Genomic DNA, 14,365 nt, shown 5'->3' on the forward strand with positions numbered 1-14,365 from the left:
TTCCCTCTTCCATCGTCAGGAATGGCAGCTTGGGTAGCAAATAATGGTTTATGAGCTAGTTTGAAGTGAACTGGGTTTTCCCCAGGAGGAGACTTTGCCTTTGCCGTGTTCCTTTTGTGCATTCTCTTCAACTGGATGTTGGAGGTCTGGTTCTTTTAAAATAAGACTCACTCTCCATGCTCAGTTATGATGGGTCCTAATGGATATGGATACAGATACCAAGGAAGGATTTTCATTCTAATTTCTTCTTTTACCGCATTCTAATCTGTTTCTGAGCCTAGAACATAAAGATTCAGACAGGTACTATATCTAGTAACCCCACACAGGGAGCCAAAAATAGCAGGTAAAGATTCATCTACCAGCAACAAGTTAATTAAAATTTACACATACATATAAAAAAAAAATCTGAAGAAACACTGAGCACTTTACAGACATAATTTTTATTAACATGGTATCCCTGAGAGGCAGGTTAAGGTGTAAACATTATTCTGCTTTACAGTAAGGGATTCGGAGGCAGGTTGACTTCACACAGACATCTGGAACCAGAATTCTTATCTGTTGATATCCCACCCAGTGCTTTTCCACAAGACTATACATAGATATAGTAAATACAGTAATCTCTCATTTTTAAAAACATTATGCACACTTCCTAAAGTATCTCAGATCCTGAAGCATTGCTTTAGACTGGTGTTTCTTGTATCTTCCTGTCTGCTTAGGCAAAATAATTGAGATATCGCCCTTTAATTCCTAATAAATGTTAGATTCTTTGTACTAGGATCCCTCAACACCAGAACCCTAATTAATCTCTCATCTAACACAGTAAGCTATGAATTATAGAATATTCTATCTCCCCACTCCACTCCCAGATCTCATTCTAGCCACAGGACAATAATTAAATGTGAATGTGAAATAGCTACTTATCCCAGGCCTTGGCCATCTGCTCGTTCCTCTTTCCAGACCCGCCTGTCAAAGTATCTTCTCAAGATACTACAGTCTCTGACCTTTGTCTCCTATATAAGTTAGTCCCCTAAAACTACTCATTCTTCTCCAGTACCAGCCAGCTGTTTCCTTATCAATAAGTTCAACACAGCACCTGACTTACTGTACCTGATGGGAGCACCACCTCTTGATCTGCTTCGGGCACTCTTAGTGCTTCAGCTAAGGTGATTCTTTCTCTGCCTTCTGCACAGCCCATATCATACTGTTCCTCAAATTTTGTGCTGCTCCAAGCTTTGTCTAACCTTCCTTAAAGTCTCTCCTTTGCCCTCTGCTTCATCTGCACTAAACAACTTGTTCCCCAATATTCCAGGTTTTCTCCCACTCAGCACTTAGTTTTGCGATTAGTTCTGGAAAGTTTACCCCACCCTAATTTACCCACTAACATTCCCACCTTTGAACACTTCCTGCTTCATGAAGACTTGCTAAATAAAGAGAAGAAAATACCTCCCAGATTTCTCTGACAACTTTAATGCATTAGACCTTTAACATTTATACACTGTTACTGCCTCTCTAGATTTCTCTAAAACTATTGCAACCATACGCATATACTTATTATTTGTTCCATGTCAGTGTTATTTTAGATTGTAAGGACAAGGACTGTAGAACTTGTGCTGTACAGGGCTCATCATAGTACTGTGAACATACGGGCAATTAATTCAATACTATTTGATTATAAAGATCAGAATTACACTGTGTTTGAAGAGCTGCTTTTAAAAATATATGTATACTTGTACAGTTGAATATATGCACGTGCATGTGTGTGAGTATTGGCAGCTCCACTGACCAAAGATAATCTGTACTCCTTGCTATTAGGGTCAAGACTTCTTGGCACAAAATGGTCTGTTGTCCCAATCCATGGGAATGTGGCAGTGGCTACTGCTCACTGTAGGTTAGTACTGAGCACCCATGGGGTGCCTAACACTAGAGAGGTGTGTTAAGTGTGTGGAATATGGACAGTTCCCTATTGGCAGCTTTAACTGCTTTTCCTGTCACTACATTCAGCTGGCTTACTCTTTGGGCTTCTGGATCACAAGGGACAGATAAAATTTGGATGAGATGGAATATAAATCAAACTAGATGCTGTAAAGGTAGTAGTATACTATTCCAAATCTAGGGTTTGGAAGATACTAAGAAATCCAGGGTTCATACCTCAGTATTTATACAAGGTTTATATTGTTTCCCCATATAGAACTTCTAAGTTCTTGACAAGATTCACAGGTCAGAACTAAGATGGACATTAAACTCCTTTAAGGTAAACGAAGAGTGCGCATGACAAATAGATTCTCCTTGACTTACGATGGGGTATATCCGGATAAGCCCATCATAAGTTAAATACATCATAAGTTGAAGTGCATGTAACCTACCAAACATCATAGCTTAGCCTACCCAGTTTCTACTAAATGCATATCGCATTTGCACCATCACAAAGTCGAACGATCGTTAAGTTGGGGACTATCTATATGTCATTCTGGGCGCAGAAAGAGTTATTCTTTTTTTGCATTTCCATTTCTATAGAAAGAGCTAGGCCTACTCAATGAGAAGTCTCACAGTTTCTCCCTGAAATGCTGTGATGGGTTTTCCCAGTCAAAATGCAGCTGAATTACAGGATGAGTTTGGAAGGGTGCATGTCAAACTCACAGGATCTACTACTATGTCCTCTTTATTAAGGTAACAACATGGGCACTGAGAGGGAAAGATGATATCTGTCAACTCAGATGCAGGCATGGAGAGAGACTGAAACCTTCCTTTCATTCTTAAGACAACTGCCTTGGGAATTTGACTCTACATCCAGGAGAAACAGGAACAAACAGTGGGATAAATCCTAGAATGTTTCCTAAACTAGTTGGGCATAGAACAGGAGATGGATCTCACTATTGGAAGACTTTTTCAAACAGTTTCAATACATTTACTGAGACTCTTTTCTTTATAGATTCCCAGGGGTTTACTTAGGCGCTGACTGTGTCAGAAGCTTTTCTCTTGTATGGATTTCTCTGTGCTTATTCAGAGCAGAGCTTTTGCTGAAGCACTTGCCACAGTCATGACACCCATAAGGTTTCTCTCCTGTGTGTGTTCTGTGATGTGCACGTAAGTCAGAACTCTTACTGAAACTCTTACCACAGTCAGGACACACATGGGGTCTTTCTCCTGTGTGTATCCTTCGATGTGCGCTAAAATGAGAACTGTTGTTAAAGCTTTTCCCACACTCTTCACATTGATAGGGCTTTTCTCCTGTGTGGGTTCTCTGGTGAATTATAAGGCTTGAGCTCTGATTGAAACGCTTTCCACACTCACTACATTGATACGGTTTTTCTCCTGTGTGGATTCTCCTATGGGTGATGAAATTTGAACTGTCACGGAAACTTTTCCCACAGTCAAGACATTTATAAGGTTTCTCTCCAGTGTGGATTCTCCGGTGTCTAATGAGGCGTGCACTCCGACTGAAACTTTTCCCACAATCAGCACATTTATATGGGTTTTCCACTTGATGGGATATCTGATGCGTAAGGTGGGAGTTTGGACCAAAGCTTTTGCCATATCTGAGATATTTATAGGGTCTCTCTCCCAAGTAAGGTCTCTGATGACTTAGAACTTTACCTAAACTCCTCTCTGGGAGTGTCGGTTTTCCTCGTTTCTCCCCTGGGGTCCTTTCCCACTGTCTTCCTGATCTGTATTCACTCTCACTGCCTTTATCCTGATTAAGATACCGGGGAATTTTCCTTTCAGACCTTGCAAGTAATGTCCTATGTAGTTGTACTTCCTCAGAAATATCCCGTTTTAGATTCTCTTCATTCTCAAATCCAGCCTCAAAACCTGATGTGAGAATAGAATTTTAAAAGTTATCCATTTCCACAATTATTATTTGCCAGGGTTAGCAAGTATTACATTAGATGATTAACGATAAAAATTAGGGAGCTCTAGATCCTAAATAACTACCATCTATTAAAATTCCAGTGTTTTACTTTTCTACTTGGTAACCTATCATATGCTTCTTATCTACATAGGGCTGATAAGTAAATTCTTTTAACTCTTCCTGGATGCCCAGGATCTTCAGAAAAACTTGTCAGTATAACAAGAAAAACCTACCAGATTTAAAATTATCACCATGTTTAATACAGGAAAGACACTTTCTAATACTGTATTTTGCCTCCTCTCTGGCCTATCATTGGTATTTTAGTTTATGTTATTTGCCAGTAATTAAAGAGATTTGAAGGGACTGCCTAGGAAAACTTTGGGAAACTTCTACCTTGTTTCCCTGAAAATAAGACTTAACTGGAAAATAAGCCTTAGCATGATTTTCAGGGTGCTCGTAATATAAGTCCTACCCCAAAATAAGCCCCAGTTAAGATCGTCAGCCAGACATGACTGTATTTGAATAAATGTAGATTTTTGTACCTGAATAAATGAGTAAAATGTGTCTTTTGGAGCAAAAATTAATATAAGACCTGGTCTTATTTTCAGAGAAACATGTTATGTCCAAAAAGAGCGAGCTACATGAATGAGTCCTCTTCTGCTCAAATTCCAATATATGTTGAAAATAAAAACAGGTTAGAAAAATACTTGATATCTTTCAAAAACTAAAAGGCCTTCTGAGAGAAGAACTTTGTTAGGAAGTGTCTCACTAAAACATTCTCTTTGCCTTTGGAAAGATAATCACTAAATGTTCCAAAGCACTTATTCTAATGCCCAAGCTAAGCTTTTAATATTCTTCTAAGAACCATATGCTGGGCTCCCTGGGACTAGGCTATGTGAATTTGCAGATAATTGCGAATTTTCAGTTTGAATTTGCAGAATTTTCAGATATTTCAGATAAACTCTGCATCTCAAATTTCCTAGACTAAATCTGAGAGCAAAAGAATGCTAAGTGTCAGCCTGTATATATACCCCTAAAGCAGTATTTCTACCTAGACGCGCAGTCCTAAGAGATGCCCTGTGAAAGAGAGGTTCATCAGGTTAAATGAAACCTTAGCACCTTAAATATGTGAGTATGGTTTGTGAGCCTCCACGAGGGGTATTTAGCATTTCCTAAACCTAGAAGCCATTTTTTAGTGGAACATATTAGTACCCCCATGGAACTGATGCTCCATGGAACACCCTTAAAGAACGTTGATCTAAAGAACTTTTGGAAGAGAATACTATTTACTGAATACTTTCTGTGTGCCCAAGCATTGTGCTAGGTGCTTTACCACGGTACCTCATTTACATCAACTTTTTGAGGTAGGTCTTCATAGATAAGTAAACTTACAGGGCTAAATAACTAGCTGTAAGTCACTCAGCTAATAAACAACAGAGTCCAGATTCACATATGCATAAATATACATGTATGACTCCAAAATCAGAATTCTTCCCACGAAGAGGGAAGCCATATTGCAGGTTTTCCCCTCTTATACAGCAGCTAAGATTCAAAGGGTCAGTTCCCTCAGAAATCAGACTTTTGCATAAGTGTGTCTGAAGAAAAGAGATTACCACCTTTTCATATATATTAAAAAAGCAGACACAGCTGGTATACAAACTGGAACTAGAAGAACAAACACAAATGAGAATGAACTTTTAAAATCAACTTCATCCTATTAAGGGTACATGACATGCTGCTTGGGAAATATTAGCTTTCAGATTCCTTGCTAGGCAAACTGCCGAGAAACCTGGCAGCTCACACGTAGATGATAGCAAATTTACAAAGTTTGCAACCATCTCGGACTGATGCTGTAATGTAAGGAGGCAAGTCAAGTGAATAATTTATATATCCTCCCACTGAGCTCCTTTAGTAGACGGAGCATGGAGACGAGATAGGTGGTCACAAGAAGAATTCATGAGAGCTGGGTGTGGACGCCAGTTCTCCTGGTCTTCAATCTGATTTTTCTCCTAAACCCTACTGCCCCCCACCTTTGTATTTAGACCTTAAGAAGTAAAAGGATCTTACCACTGGGGCTCTGAAATAAGACTGGAGCACGGGTCATGACAGCCCCCGGGGGTAGCTCAGTATCCTCTTCATCATCCTCAGAATCTTCTTCTGTGGCCTCTTCTGCCTCCTCCGCTTGCTTCTCAGCTTCAGCCTCACTAGTCTCCTGGATGGGGCAAGAGGCTGTGTCCTCTTCCTGGTCATCACTAGATGGGGCAACAACCCGGGCACTCACCAAAGCATCCATCTCTTCAAAGAAGGGACAGGTCTCTGGTGCTTGGCCATTCTTGACTTTCCGATAGCTGGTTTGTAGGCTTTTAAACTTGGTCCGACACTGCTCTGGTGTCCTCAGGAAGCCATATTCCCATAATCGCTCAGCCACTGCTCCATATAATTGGCTATTGCGGTGACAGTTCCGGAGGGCTTCGTAAAACTGAGTCTCACTAAGAATTGCAAGATAAGTCTTTGTCTCTTCATAGCCCCAGTGTACACCTGCCACCAGAAGAGAAATTTCAGCACCACTTAATCCAGGGCTTTACAAAGAGCCTCAATACCTCAGTCCTATCATCTGCATCATGAAAGTTTCCCAAAGAATGACTCAAAACCCCAAGGAACAGTGTCTTTTAAAATCACACTGCTGCCTAATTCCTATTATGGCCCTTCTTCACTTGCCACAATCTCAAAAAAACAAGTCCAACAACAGCAAAGACCTGAAAAGGTACAATATAAGGACCTGATAGTCATGCATCTTATCGTTAGAAGAGAAGGACTGGCAGAAGCCAGAAAGAAGAAGGAAGCAAATCAGACAGCATCTCCTGGACAGAACACATGCTAGTGCTGCAAGCTCCACTTGGGCAGTACTTCAGGATGACGATAGACTCTGTTCCCCGAAGGTACCCAAGTCAGAGGGAAGGGAGATTCAAAGAGTCTTCCTCTCACTTGAGAGCCAGCTGGAGATTACACTGCTTCCATTATCCTCCACTCACTGCAAGTAAAGAAGAGGGAAGAATCGGAGGACAGGGGAAAAGCAGTGGAAAAGAATGAGAAGAAAACAAAGATAATGAAAATAATAGCAGGTAGCACATGTGCCACATTTGTAATTTACCTAGATTTATCCCAGTGACAAAAAAGGAAAAAGAATGAAGGGAAAAGAAGATAGGAAGAAGACTAGAACAGAATTAAAGTAACATCACACATAATAAAAAATGAAAGGAAAAGATCGCTGTTCACAGTGGAAATGCAACTTCAGAGATGTAGTCCTGCTGCCATGCCCCCTTTTATAGTTCAGGAAACAAACTTTGAAATGGGTCAGATAACTGTCCAAGGGCATGCACCTGTTTAGTGGTCAGGATAAAAAACAAAGCCTCAGTGGTCAGGATCAAAACAAAGCCTCCTGACTCATACTTTGGTGCCCTTTCCATAACAACATGGTTGTAGAAATTACAACAGTAATAAATGATACTTACAAAACTGTTCCACGGGCAAATAATATTTCAACATAGAGTGTTAAACAAGATTTCCTGGCGCAGGACTTCTCATTTCCAGTGTGTGTTGCGAATCTCATAAAGGAGACTCAGAAAATGTTTCCCCAACTTTGGGCAGTCCTTCACTATGCTGTTCTAAGTAAAAAGGAACACAGCATAAACTAACTTGAGATTTGGGGGAGTAAAAGATAAAGCACCAGTTCATGTAAGCTGTTCAATGAATATTAGTTCTCCTTAAAGATAAAATAGTGCCAAGTTTTTCTCAGCTTTCAGTGATTTTATAATCAGGAAAAAATAATAGAGAAATGGAAGGAATAACATTCCTTTTCAGGACTGTCTTGAATTTTCTGAATGTATTTCTTTAAAATACCTAAAATTATTCCCTATTTACTGTTATCTCACTGACTTTCCCACAGGAGAATGAAATACACACAGAACTGAGAAGTGCCTGTTTAAGTGATAAAGTTGTCAGGTGACATTCAGCTTCCTGACTCCACATCCAGTCTCATAATTCCTCAAGTCTAATCCCCAAACCCCAAGAACAAAAGCTTCTTACCACTTGGGCTTCGGAAAAGGACAGGTGCAGTCGAGTTGTTAGGGTCCTGGGGGGTGGCTTCCTGGTCCATTTCATCACTGTCAGACTCCTCAGCCATGGCCTCTTCTGCTCCCTCCTCATGCTGCCAGCTCCCTTGCCCTGGCTCCTCAGTCTCAGCATTGCTGCCTGCCAGGCCAGAGTGAGAGGCTGCCTCTTCCAGGCCATTACAGGGCAGGGCAATGACCTGGGCACTCATCAGGGCTTCCATCTCTTCAAAGAAGGGGCAGGTCTCCGGTGGGTGGCCACTCTTGACTTTCCGATAGCTCTTCTGGAGACCTTTGAACTTGGTCCGACACTGTTCCAGGGTCCGGAGGAAGCCATACTCCCGAAGCCGTTCAGCCACAGCCCCATATACCTGGCTGTTTCTATGACAGTTTCGGAGAGCTTCATAAAATTCAGTCTGACTGAGAATTGCAAGGAGAGTTCTGGTCTCTTCATAGCCCCAGTGCACACCGGCCACCTTCTCATCCTCAAAGCCCCAGTGATCTTGTTCCACCCAATTTCTCTCTCTTCTGGATGATAATAGATCAGTATGCATTTGTCTGTCTCCTGTGTGACTGCGTCTTGGGAGTTCCTTCTCCTTGGAGCCAATATCTGGGATGCAAGGCTCTCCTCGCTCCAACCTGGAGACCACACCGGATTTAGGAAATGGAAATCCTGCTTGCAGGGAAGCAAACAAAGGATATCATAGTTTGGACTGATAATAAAAAACATCTCTGAGTTCAGACCTGCCTTTTTTCATCCAAGAGGCTTATAAAGAAAGTGTCTAATAAAATATTTTCAGGAAGTTCCAGTGGGTTGAAGAAAGTGGGGAAAATACATGAAACCAAAAAGTGAGAAATATTTTATTTCCCAAAGCAGGGTGACAAGAGACGAAAAGGATCTGTTGTTATGTTCAGAGCAGGTAATTCTGTTCCAAGTTGCTCCCTAGCCCTCCTGACCACTTATAGGCAGGTCCTAGCCCTGCTGGGAACAGTCATTTCCTGTCTCCTATAGTTTTCCATTTGGACCTGGAGAACAAAACTCAGAGTGATTTCAAGTGGGAGGGGAGCAGAAGTAAGATGGTCGTCAACCCATGTTTCCTTCACACTCAGTCACCAAGTTCTAAAGGTTTTTCCCTTAGTATGTCCTTTCCCTATTCCTACTGCCACCATCCAAGTCTAGACTCTTTACCTTCTCACACCCAGATAACTGCAGCAGTCACTGTCCTACCTAACTCCAGGTTCTTGCTTCTTCAGCTCACATGCTATACTGCTGGACCTTAACCTGTGCCCACTATGCACTGTCCATTCATATCAGAATCTTCCTCTATCCAAATTTAACCCATTCTTCAAGAAGCTGTATTTGCCAAAGCCCCCATGAAGCCTTCTCTACAGTCCCCCCCAGCATCTCCCACACTGCCAAACCTCTATTATACTCACAAAATTCAGTGACAAGCCATTGTTTGACATTGTTTCAGTACAATTCAGTTCAGCGCATATTTATATTTGCTGTTAAGTTCTCAATCATATTGTAAGCTCTTTGAGGATAGGCATCTTATTGCAGAATATCCTGCAAGGTGTTGAGCACATGGTAGGTGTTCAAAACTGATTAATTCTGCAAGTCTGTATGTGGGGTTGAAGGATTGGATCTGGATGACTCAACAGAGACCATTACCAAACTAGCTGAGAAGGCTAGCATCTTGGCCAATAAGATCAGAATTCAGAACAACCTAAATAAGTTAAAGAAGTGATCAAAGTAAAAAACCTACAATTTGGAGTTCAAGAGTACAAAGAAGAAAAACAAGCTTTACAAAGTCATGCACAAGAATAAGCGTTAGGCACAAAGACAATGAGGAAGGCTATGAGAGTCCTGGGAGTTACCAGGTGAACAATAATCATCAAATAGTTGAGCTATTCTGAAAGAAAATATAGTGAAATGCTGAAGTAAAATTCTTACTCTGCCTCAAGCTACCAGACCCTCACTGGAATAATATATGTATAATTTAGTTCTCCACAACTAACATATTTGGAGAGGTTAAAGTTTCCAAGGGAGAGTAACAAAAACAGTATGTCTGAATAATGGAGCTTCTGGTGAAAAGTTTAAATAAACAAATATAGTTTATTTTGGAGAAGGAAAATTACTAAAAGGAAGATGTACCTTCAAGTATAGAAAATTATTTTTATCTAGAAAATACTGACCTACTATCATTACCAAGAGGAAATAAAATAGTTCCAAGTTCTGATAAAAACTAGGGAACCATCCTCTGGCAGACGTATCAAAAGAGAAAATATGAGAAAACTACAGCAGAGAGCTAAACTACATGCCTTCAGGAGGTCCCCAATAACTGCATACTCTACAATTTCCACTTATTCTTGAAATCCCTTTCCCACTCACTATTCCCAACCCTACTGCCCAACTTAGAATGGCACCTATCTTCCCATATGAATCTACTCCTCACCGCTCCTTTGAAAAGGTCTGAGCTTCTCCTTTGGGTTCATCTGCTCCTGTGGTCCCAGGTCTGGGCTTCTTGCCCTCTCTTTCTTGGGTACACCCCTGGGCTGGGGTTCCACTGACTCCTGCCGAACATTTAATAACTCTCGTGATGATTTCAGGGGTGTCATCTTCTCCAAGCGCACTTCCTGCCCCTTCACAGAGACTGTGACCTAGAAACAACCCCCATTAATTGTCACTGCAAGGTCATAATGAGGGGCATTCCCAGAGGAGATTATTTAATACCCCAGAAGAGACCATCCTTTTGGGACATGGCTAGGGTTGGGTGGGGGGGTGTTAATAGTGAACAAGGGTCATTACCGTTAGCTTAGAGCAGCTGGAACTCCAGAAGGAAAAGATCAAAATAGTAAATGCAACTACAGGCTAAATAACTCCCCTTTCTTCCCTATTAAGTGAAAAACTAGGAAGCTATGAATATCTCATTATGACAGGGTAGCAAAGGTACACCCAAGTAGCATCTCTAGATAATCTGTATCTGAAAAAGTTACCTGTTCCAGGATCAGAAGCATAAGCATCACCCAGGGAGATTATGCCCCTCTTTAAACCTGTCTATACCTTAATTTGGCCCTTTATCCTTGCCCCTGCCCAGTCACACACTTCTGAATTCCCCCTCCCTTCTCACCGAACGTCCAGGTCTTCCAGGCTCTCTTTCTAAATCTTCCACTAGAGCCACAGCCTCCTCTCCACTTTCTGGACATTGCTCCTGTACCCACTTCTGGATCTCCCCAGGTAAGATGGTCAGGAACTGCTCTAGCACCAACAATTCTATAATCTGCTCCTTGGTGCGCACCTCCGGCCTTAGCCACCGACAGCAAAGTTCCCAGAGTTGGCTGAAAGCCTCACGGGGCCCAGCTACCTCCTGGTAATGAAATTTCCTGAAGCGCTGTCGGAAGGTCTCAGAGTTAGTGCCATTTCCTCTCAGAGTGGGTTTGGCCATCTTCCACAGCAGAAAGCAGCTTCCCTCCACTTAAAGGTCTGGGTTCCAGGGCTTACACCTATCTTCCCATGTCCTTGGAGAATCACCTGCAGATGAGTCTCTCTGTAAGTTTCCTCCTAGGGTAGAGAGAGATGGCACTATCAGAAGGAATATACTCATATGTCTAAAGTCTTGCCAGAGCTGGCCTGACTTTCCATATATATGCTCCATGTGGCCATCTGAGGTAGCATCAACTCCAGGACAGCAAGCCAAAACTGAGCATGGAGAGAAACCTTTCAAAAGCTGCATTTCTGGGCGACTTCCCAGAGGAGCCCGGGGAAGCAGCAGAGAAAGTTGTCTGCTCCTCTTCCACCTCCCCCAAATCTGACCCCATTTAGCTCCCTTAACCCATGTTGCATAATGAATTTGAACCATATAGGAAACCTGGAAAGCTCAGAGGATCTAAAGGCAAGTCACCATCGTGCTCACAGCAACAAAAAGCCCGTGTCCAGCGGGTCGCAGGTGACCTCACCCAGTACCGCCGCAGTGCTTCTCGAGGCCCTCTACGTCCGCCCTGCCCCTTCGGACTCTACAACTGCCAATTCCCACCCCAGAGAAACATCAAGTACTGAACACTGGGTCTTTGTTTTCCCTCACAGCAGAAGTAACCGCTCAGCAAACATTCGGGAACTGACGGGAAACCTCGCGCATTGGGAGAAGTTGGTTTTGACTTCTGACGCGAGGCCCGGGTGGGCTTGGGGAGAGTCGCACTGAGTTGGTGGAGAGGATTCTGAGGGGGCAGTAGTAATGGGTCTCCTGAGGACAAGCTCGGGTGCTGGCCAGAAGATCCGAGTGCTGCGAGGTTAGCGGGCGTGGAGCTCAGCTCAAGAAGCGGCGGGTGCGGGGTTCCGGCCTCTTTGTCTTCGCTCCCTCCGGCCAGGTCAGTGTCGGAGCCATCGTGCAGTCCTCTCCAGAGGCCTCTAACGGGGCTAAGGTTCTCTGAGAGCACCTTCCGGCCACCCCTGGGAGTGTCTCCTTCTAGAGCTGTCCCTCAACCCACTCGCATCTATGCCCGCGGGCCAGCCTCACCCACCCAGGGTCGGCCCCAGGCCCGGCTCTCCAGCCGCCTAGTCCAGCTCCAAAACCGGAAGTCCGAGTGGGTGACTCAGGCGCTGAGGGCGCATGCGCAAAGACAGCTACCAGGACTCTCCCTCGGAGCCCGGGCCGGAGCTAGCGGGGGGCCCAGCGAACACGGCGCACTTCCGGGACGCTGCGCGCGGACCCTTTCCCCGCTCCCTGTCCGCTCCTTCCGCAGCAGCTTTCTCGGCGGGTAGATTCAGGAGGAACCGTAGGTCCCAAGAGCCTGTGCGCGTGTCCAGAAGGGAGCATTCGACTCCGTGGTCGCCTGGAGCGGCGCTGGAGGAGGGAGAGACGTATATAGGGACTCGAGATCCGCCGTGGGAATGATCCACGAACTGCTCTTGGCTCTGAGCGGGTACCCAGGGTCCATTTTCACCTGGAACAAGCGGAGCGGCCTTCAGGTACTGTGTGGCTCAGAGCGCGGAAACTAGCGGGAGCAGAACGGGTAGACCTGAGCCAATGCGTGGGGAAAGTCTATGGGACTGAGGGGGCGGGGCTTGCAGGGCCGACGGGGCGGGGAGAATGTCCCTGCTCAGGTAACTGGAGGGCAGTGCCCCGAGGGGCCTACGGGTGACGTAGCCACCTTGAGAGGGCTGGGCTTAGGCTGGGAAACAAGGGCAGACCCAGAATGACCCCGCCTTTGGGGAGGGAAAGAGGGGAGCCCCGAACCCCGCTTAAACTTGAGGTGTTTGAGCGAGTTGCTGGGCAATTGGATGTAAATGTAAAGGAGGCACTTTCTCTTCTTTTCACGCTTGCACTGTTTTAAATTGAGTTTTGGAAGCCAGACCAGCGGTTAACACAATAAGCGTTCAGTCAGTTTTGTTGAATGAAAAAAATGAATGAGAGTGTGTTTCCTTCATGACTCCTTTCTCAGGGAATTTGTGCAGTAGGAGAATTTGGAAGAGGGCCTTCCTGCAACCAGGAATGTCTGAGGAGGAAGGGCTGTGTAATAGATGCATTATCTCGTTTAATCTTCATAACCACCTATCTCCACACAGATAGTAATTAATTAGCAAGCTTGGCCTTGAACCCAGGTCTGGCAGGCTCCAGTATCTGAACTACTCTTTTCTGCTTCTGCCTCCAGTAACGTAATCTAATGCTCTGGATAAGTTAGTAACTAGGTCTTGTTAGCCCTAGTTTACAAAAGAGCAAACTGAAGCTCAGAGAACTTTATGGTGGCTAGTCCTGGTAATGGCAAGATTTGTACCTAGTTCTGTCTGATGACAAAATCAAGCCTTTTCCTATGAGAATTGGCAGTATAGACTGGGGAAGAGCAGAAAAATTACATTCTTAGTCTATAAAACCTATGAATCAAACAAATTCCTATTGTTATTTAATTTCCCCTGTAAAACTAGTACAATGCCAGGCATATAAGAGGAAAATGTTCAGGAAGTATTTGTGTGTGCTTTATGATCTGAAGTAAAAAGAGATAACAGTATAGGAAAGATAGCTGCCTTCCTTTCTAATAAAAAAGTCTCAATCGATATTTTCCTCAGGGTCTCAGCTTTAAAGTCACGTCAGAAAAACTTTCTCTGACCATCTCTTTCAGTATTCACTCCTATGCCATTATTCTCTATCACAGCAACTTGGTTTTTTTCCCTTATAGGAATTACCACAATTCATATTATTTATTGTTGTCACCTCTTTCTAGTCTTCCTCTCGCGTATATTGCCCATGGAGGCAAAGACCACAGTGGTCTTCTTCATAGATATACCAGAAGAACCTGGCACAATTTGTGCCACAGAGTAGATTTTTGTGTAAAAAAAAACCACACCAAAATCAGCAAATATTGCATACTTTCTGCAGAGCAGTGTTTTTCACATTTGAATAAAGGGGAAAAT

The 14,365-nt window shown here is 43.5% G+C and overlaps 2 protein-coding genes across 11 annotated transcripts in view; one reads left to right on the forward strand and one right to left on the reverse strand.

Annotated features, from left to right (window-relative positions):
- Positions 1-421: 421 nt before the first annotated feature.
- ZSCAN29 (zinc finger and SCAN domain containing 29) lies at positions 422-12,549 on the reverse strand. 9 transcript variants are annotated; one of them, XM_019644886.1, is made up of 6 exons: positions 12,080-12,539; positions 11,091-11,521; positions 10,416-10,620; positions 7,937-8,632; positions 5,918-6,388; positions 422-3,810 (listed from the first exon to the last, which is right to left on the reverse strand). In XM_019644886.1, the coding sequence occupies exons 2-6, from the start codon at positions 11,403-11,405 to the stop codon at positions 2,942-2,944; spliced, it is 2,556 nt and encodes an 851-aa protein (XP_019500431.1). In that variant the 5' UTR covers positions 11,406-11,521; positions 12,080-12,539; the 3' UTR covers positions 422-2,941. The 9 variants fall into 9 exon arrangements, with proteins under 9 accessions (XP_019500431.1, XP_019500430.1, XP_019500429.1 ...); XM_019644885.1 differs by having other exon boundaries at positions 12,042-12,539; XM_019644884.1 differs by having other exon boundaries at positions 11,917-12,539.
- An 8-nt stretch (positions 12,550-12,557) lies between these two features.
- The window catches only part of TUBGCP4 (tubulin gamma complex component 4), a 40,163-nt gene continuing 38,355 nt past the window's right edge, over positions 12,558-14,365 (forward strand). Inside the window, exon 1 of one of the 2 annotated variants that reach the window (XM_019644892.1) lies at positions 12,558-12,925. In XM_019644892.1, coding sequence (XP_019500437.1) covers positions 12,848-12,925 — 78 coding nt within the window. In that variant the 5' untranslated portion in view covers positions 12,558-12,847. The remainder of the gene's footprint in view (positions 12,926-14,365) is intronic. The other variant, XM_019644893.1, reaches the window with a different exon arrangement.

The sequence above is a fragment of the Hipposideros armiger genome, unplaced genomic scaffold (assembly GCF_001890085.2).
Source record: "Hipposideros armiger isolate ML-2016 unplaced genomic scaffold, ASM189008v1 scaffold_92, whole genome shotgun sequence".
In the NCBI taxonomy this organism is placed as follows: domain Eukaryota; kingdom Metazoa; phylum Chordata; class Mammalia; order Chiroptera; family Hipposideridae; genus Hipposideros; species Hipposideros armiger.

Bases quoted from the DNA above. Each gene is read 5' to 3' on its own strand.
- ZSCAN29 (XM_019644886.1), bottom strand. From the start codon at position 11,405: ATGGCCAAACCCACTCTGAGAGGAAATGGCACTAACTCTGAGACCTTC. The intron at 10,621-11,090 runs GTGAGAAGGGAG...GGTTGTTTCTAG, and splicing joins CTGGAAGACCTGGACGTTCG to GTCACAGTCTCTGTGAAGGG. The intron at 6,389-7,936 runs GTAAGAAGCTTT...TTCTGGTGGCAG, and splicing joins CCTTTTCCGAAGCCCAAGTG to GTGTACACTGGGGCTATGAA.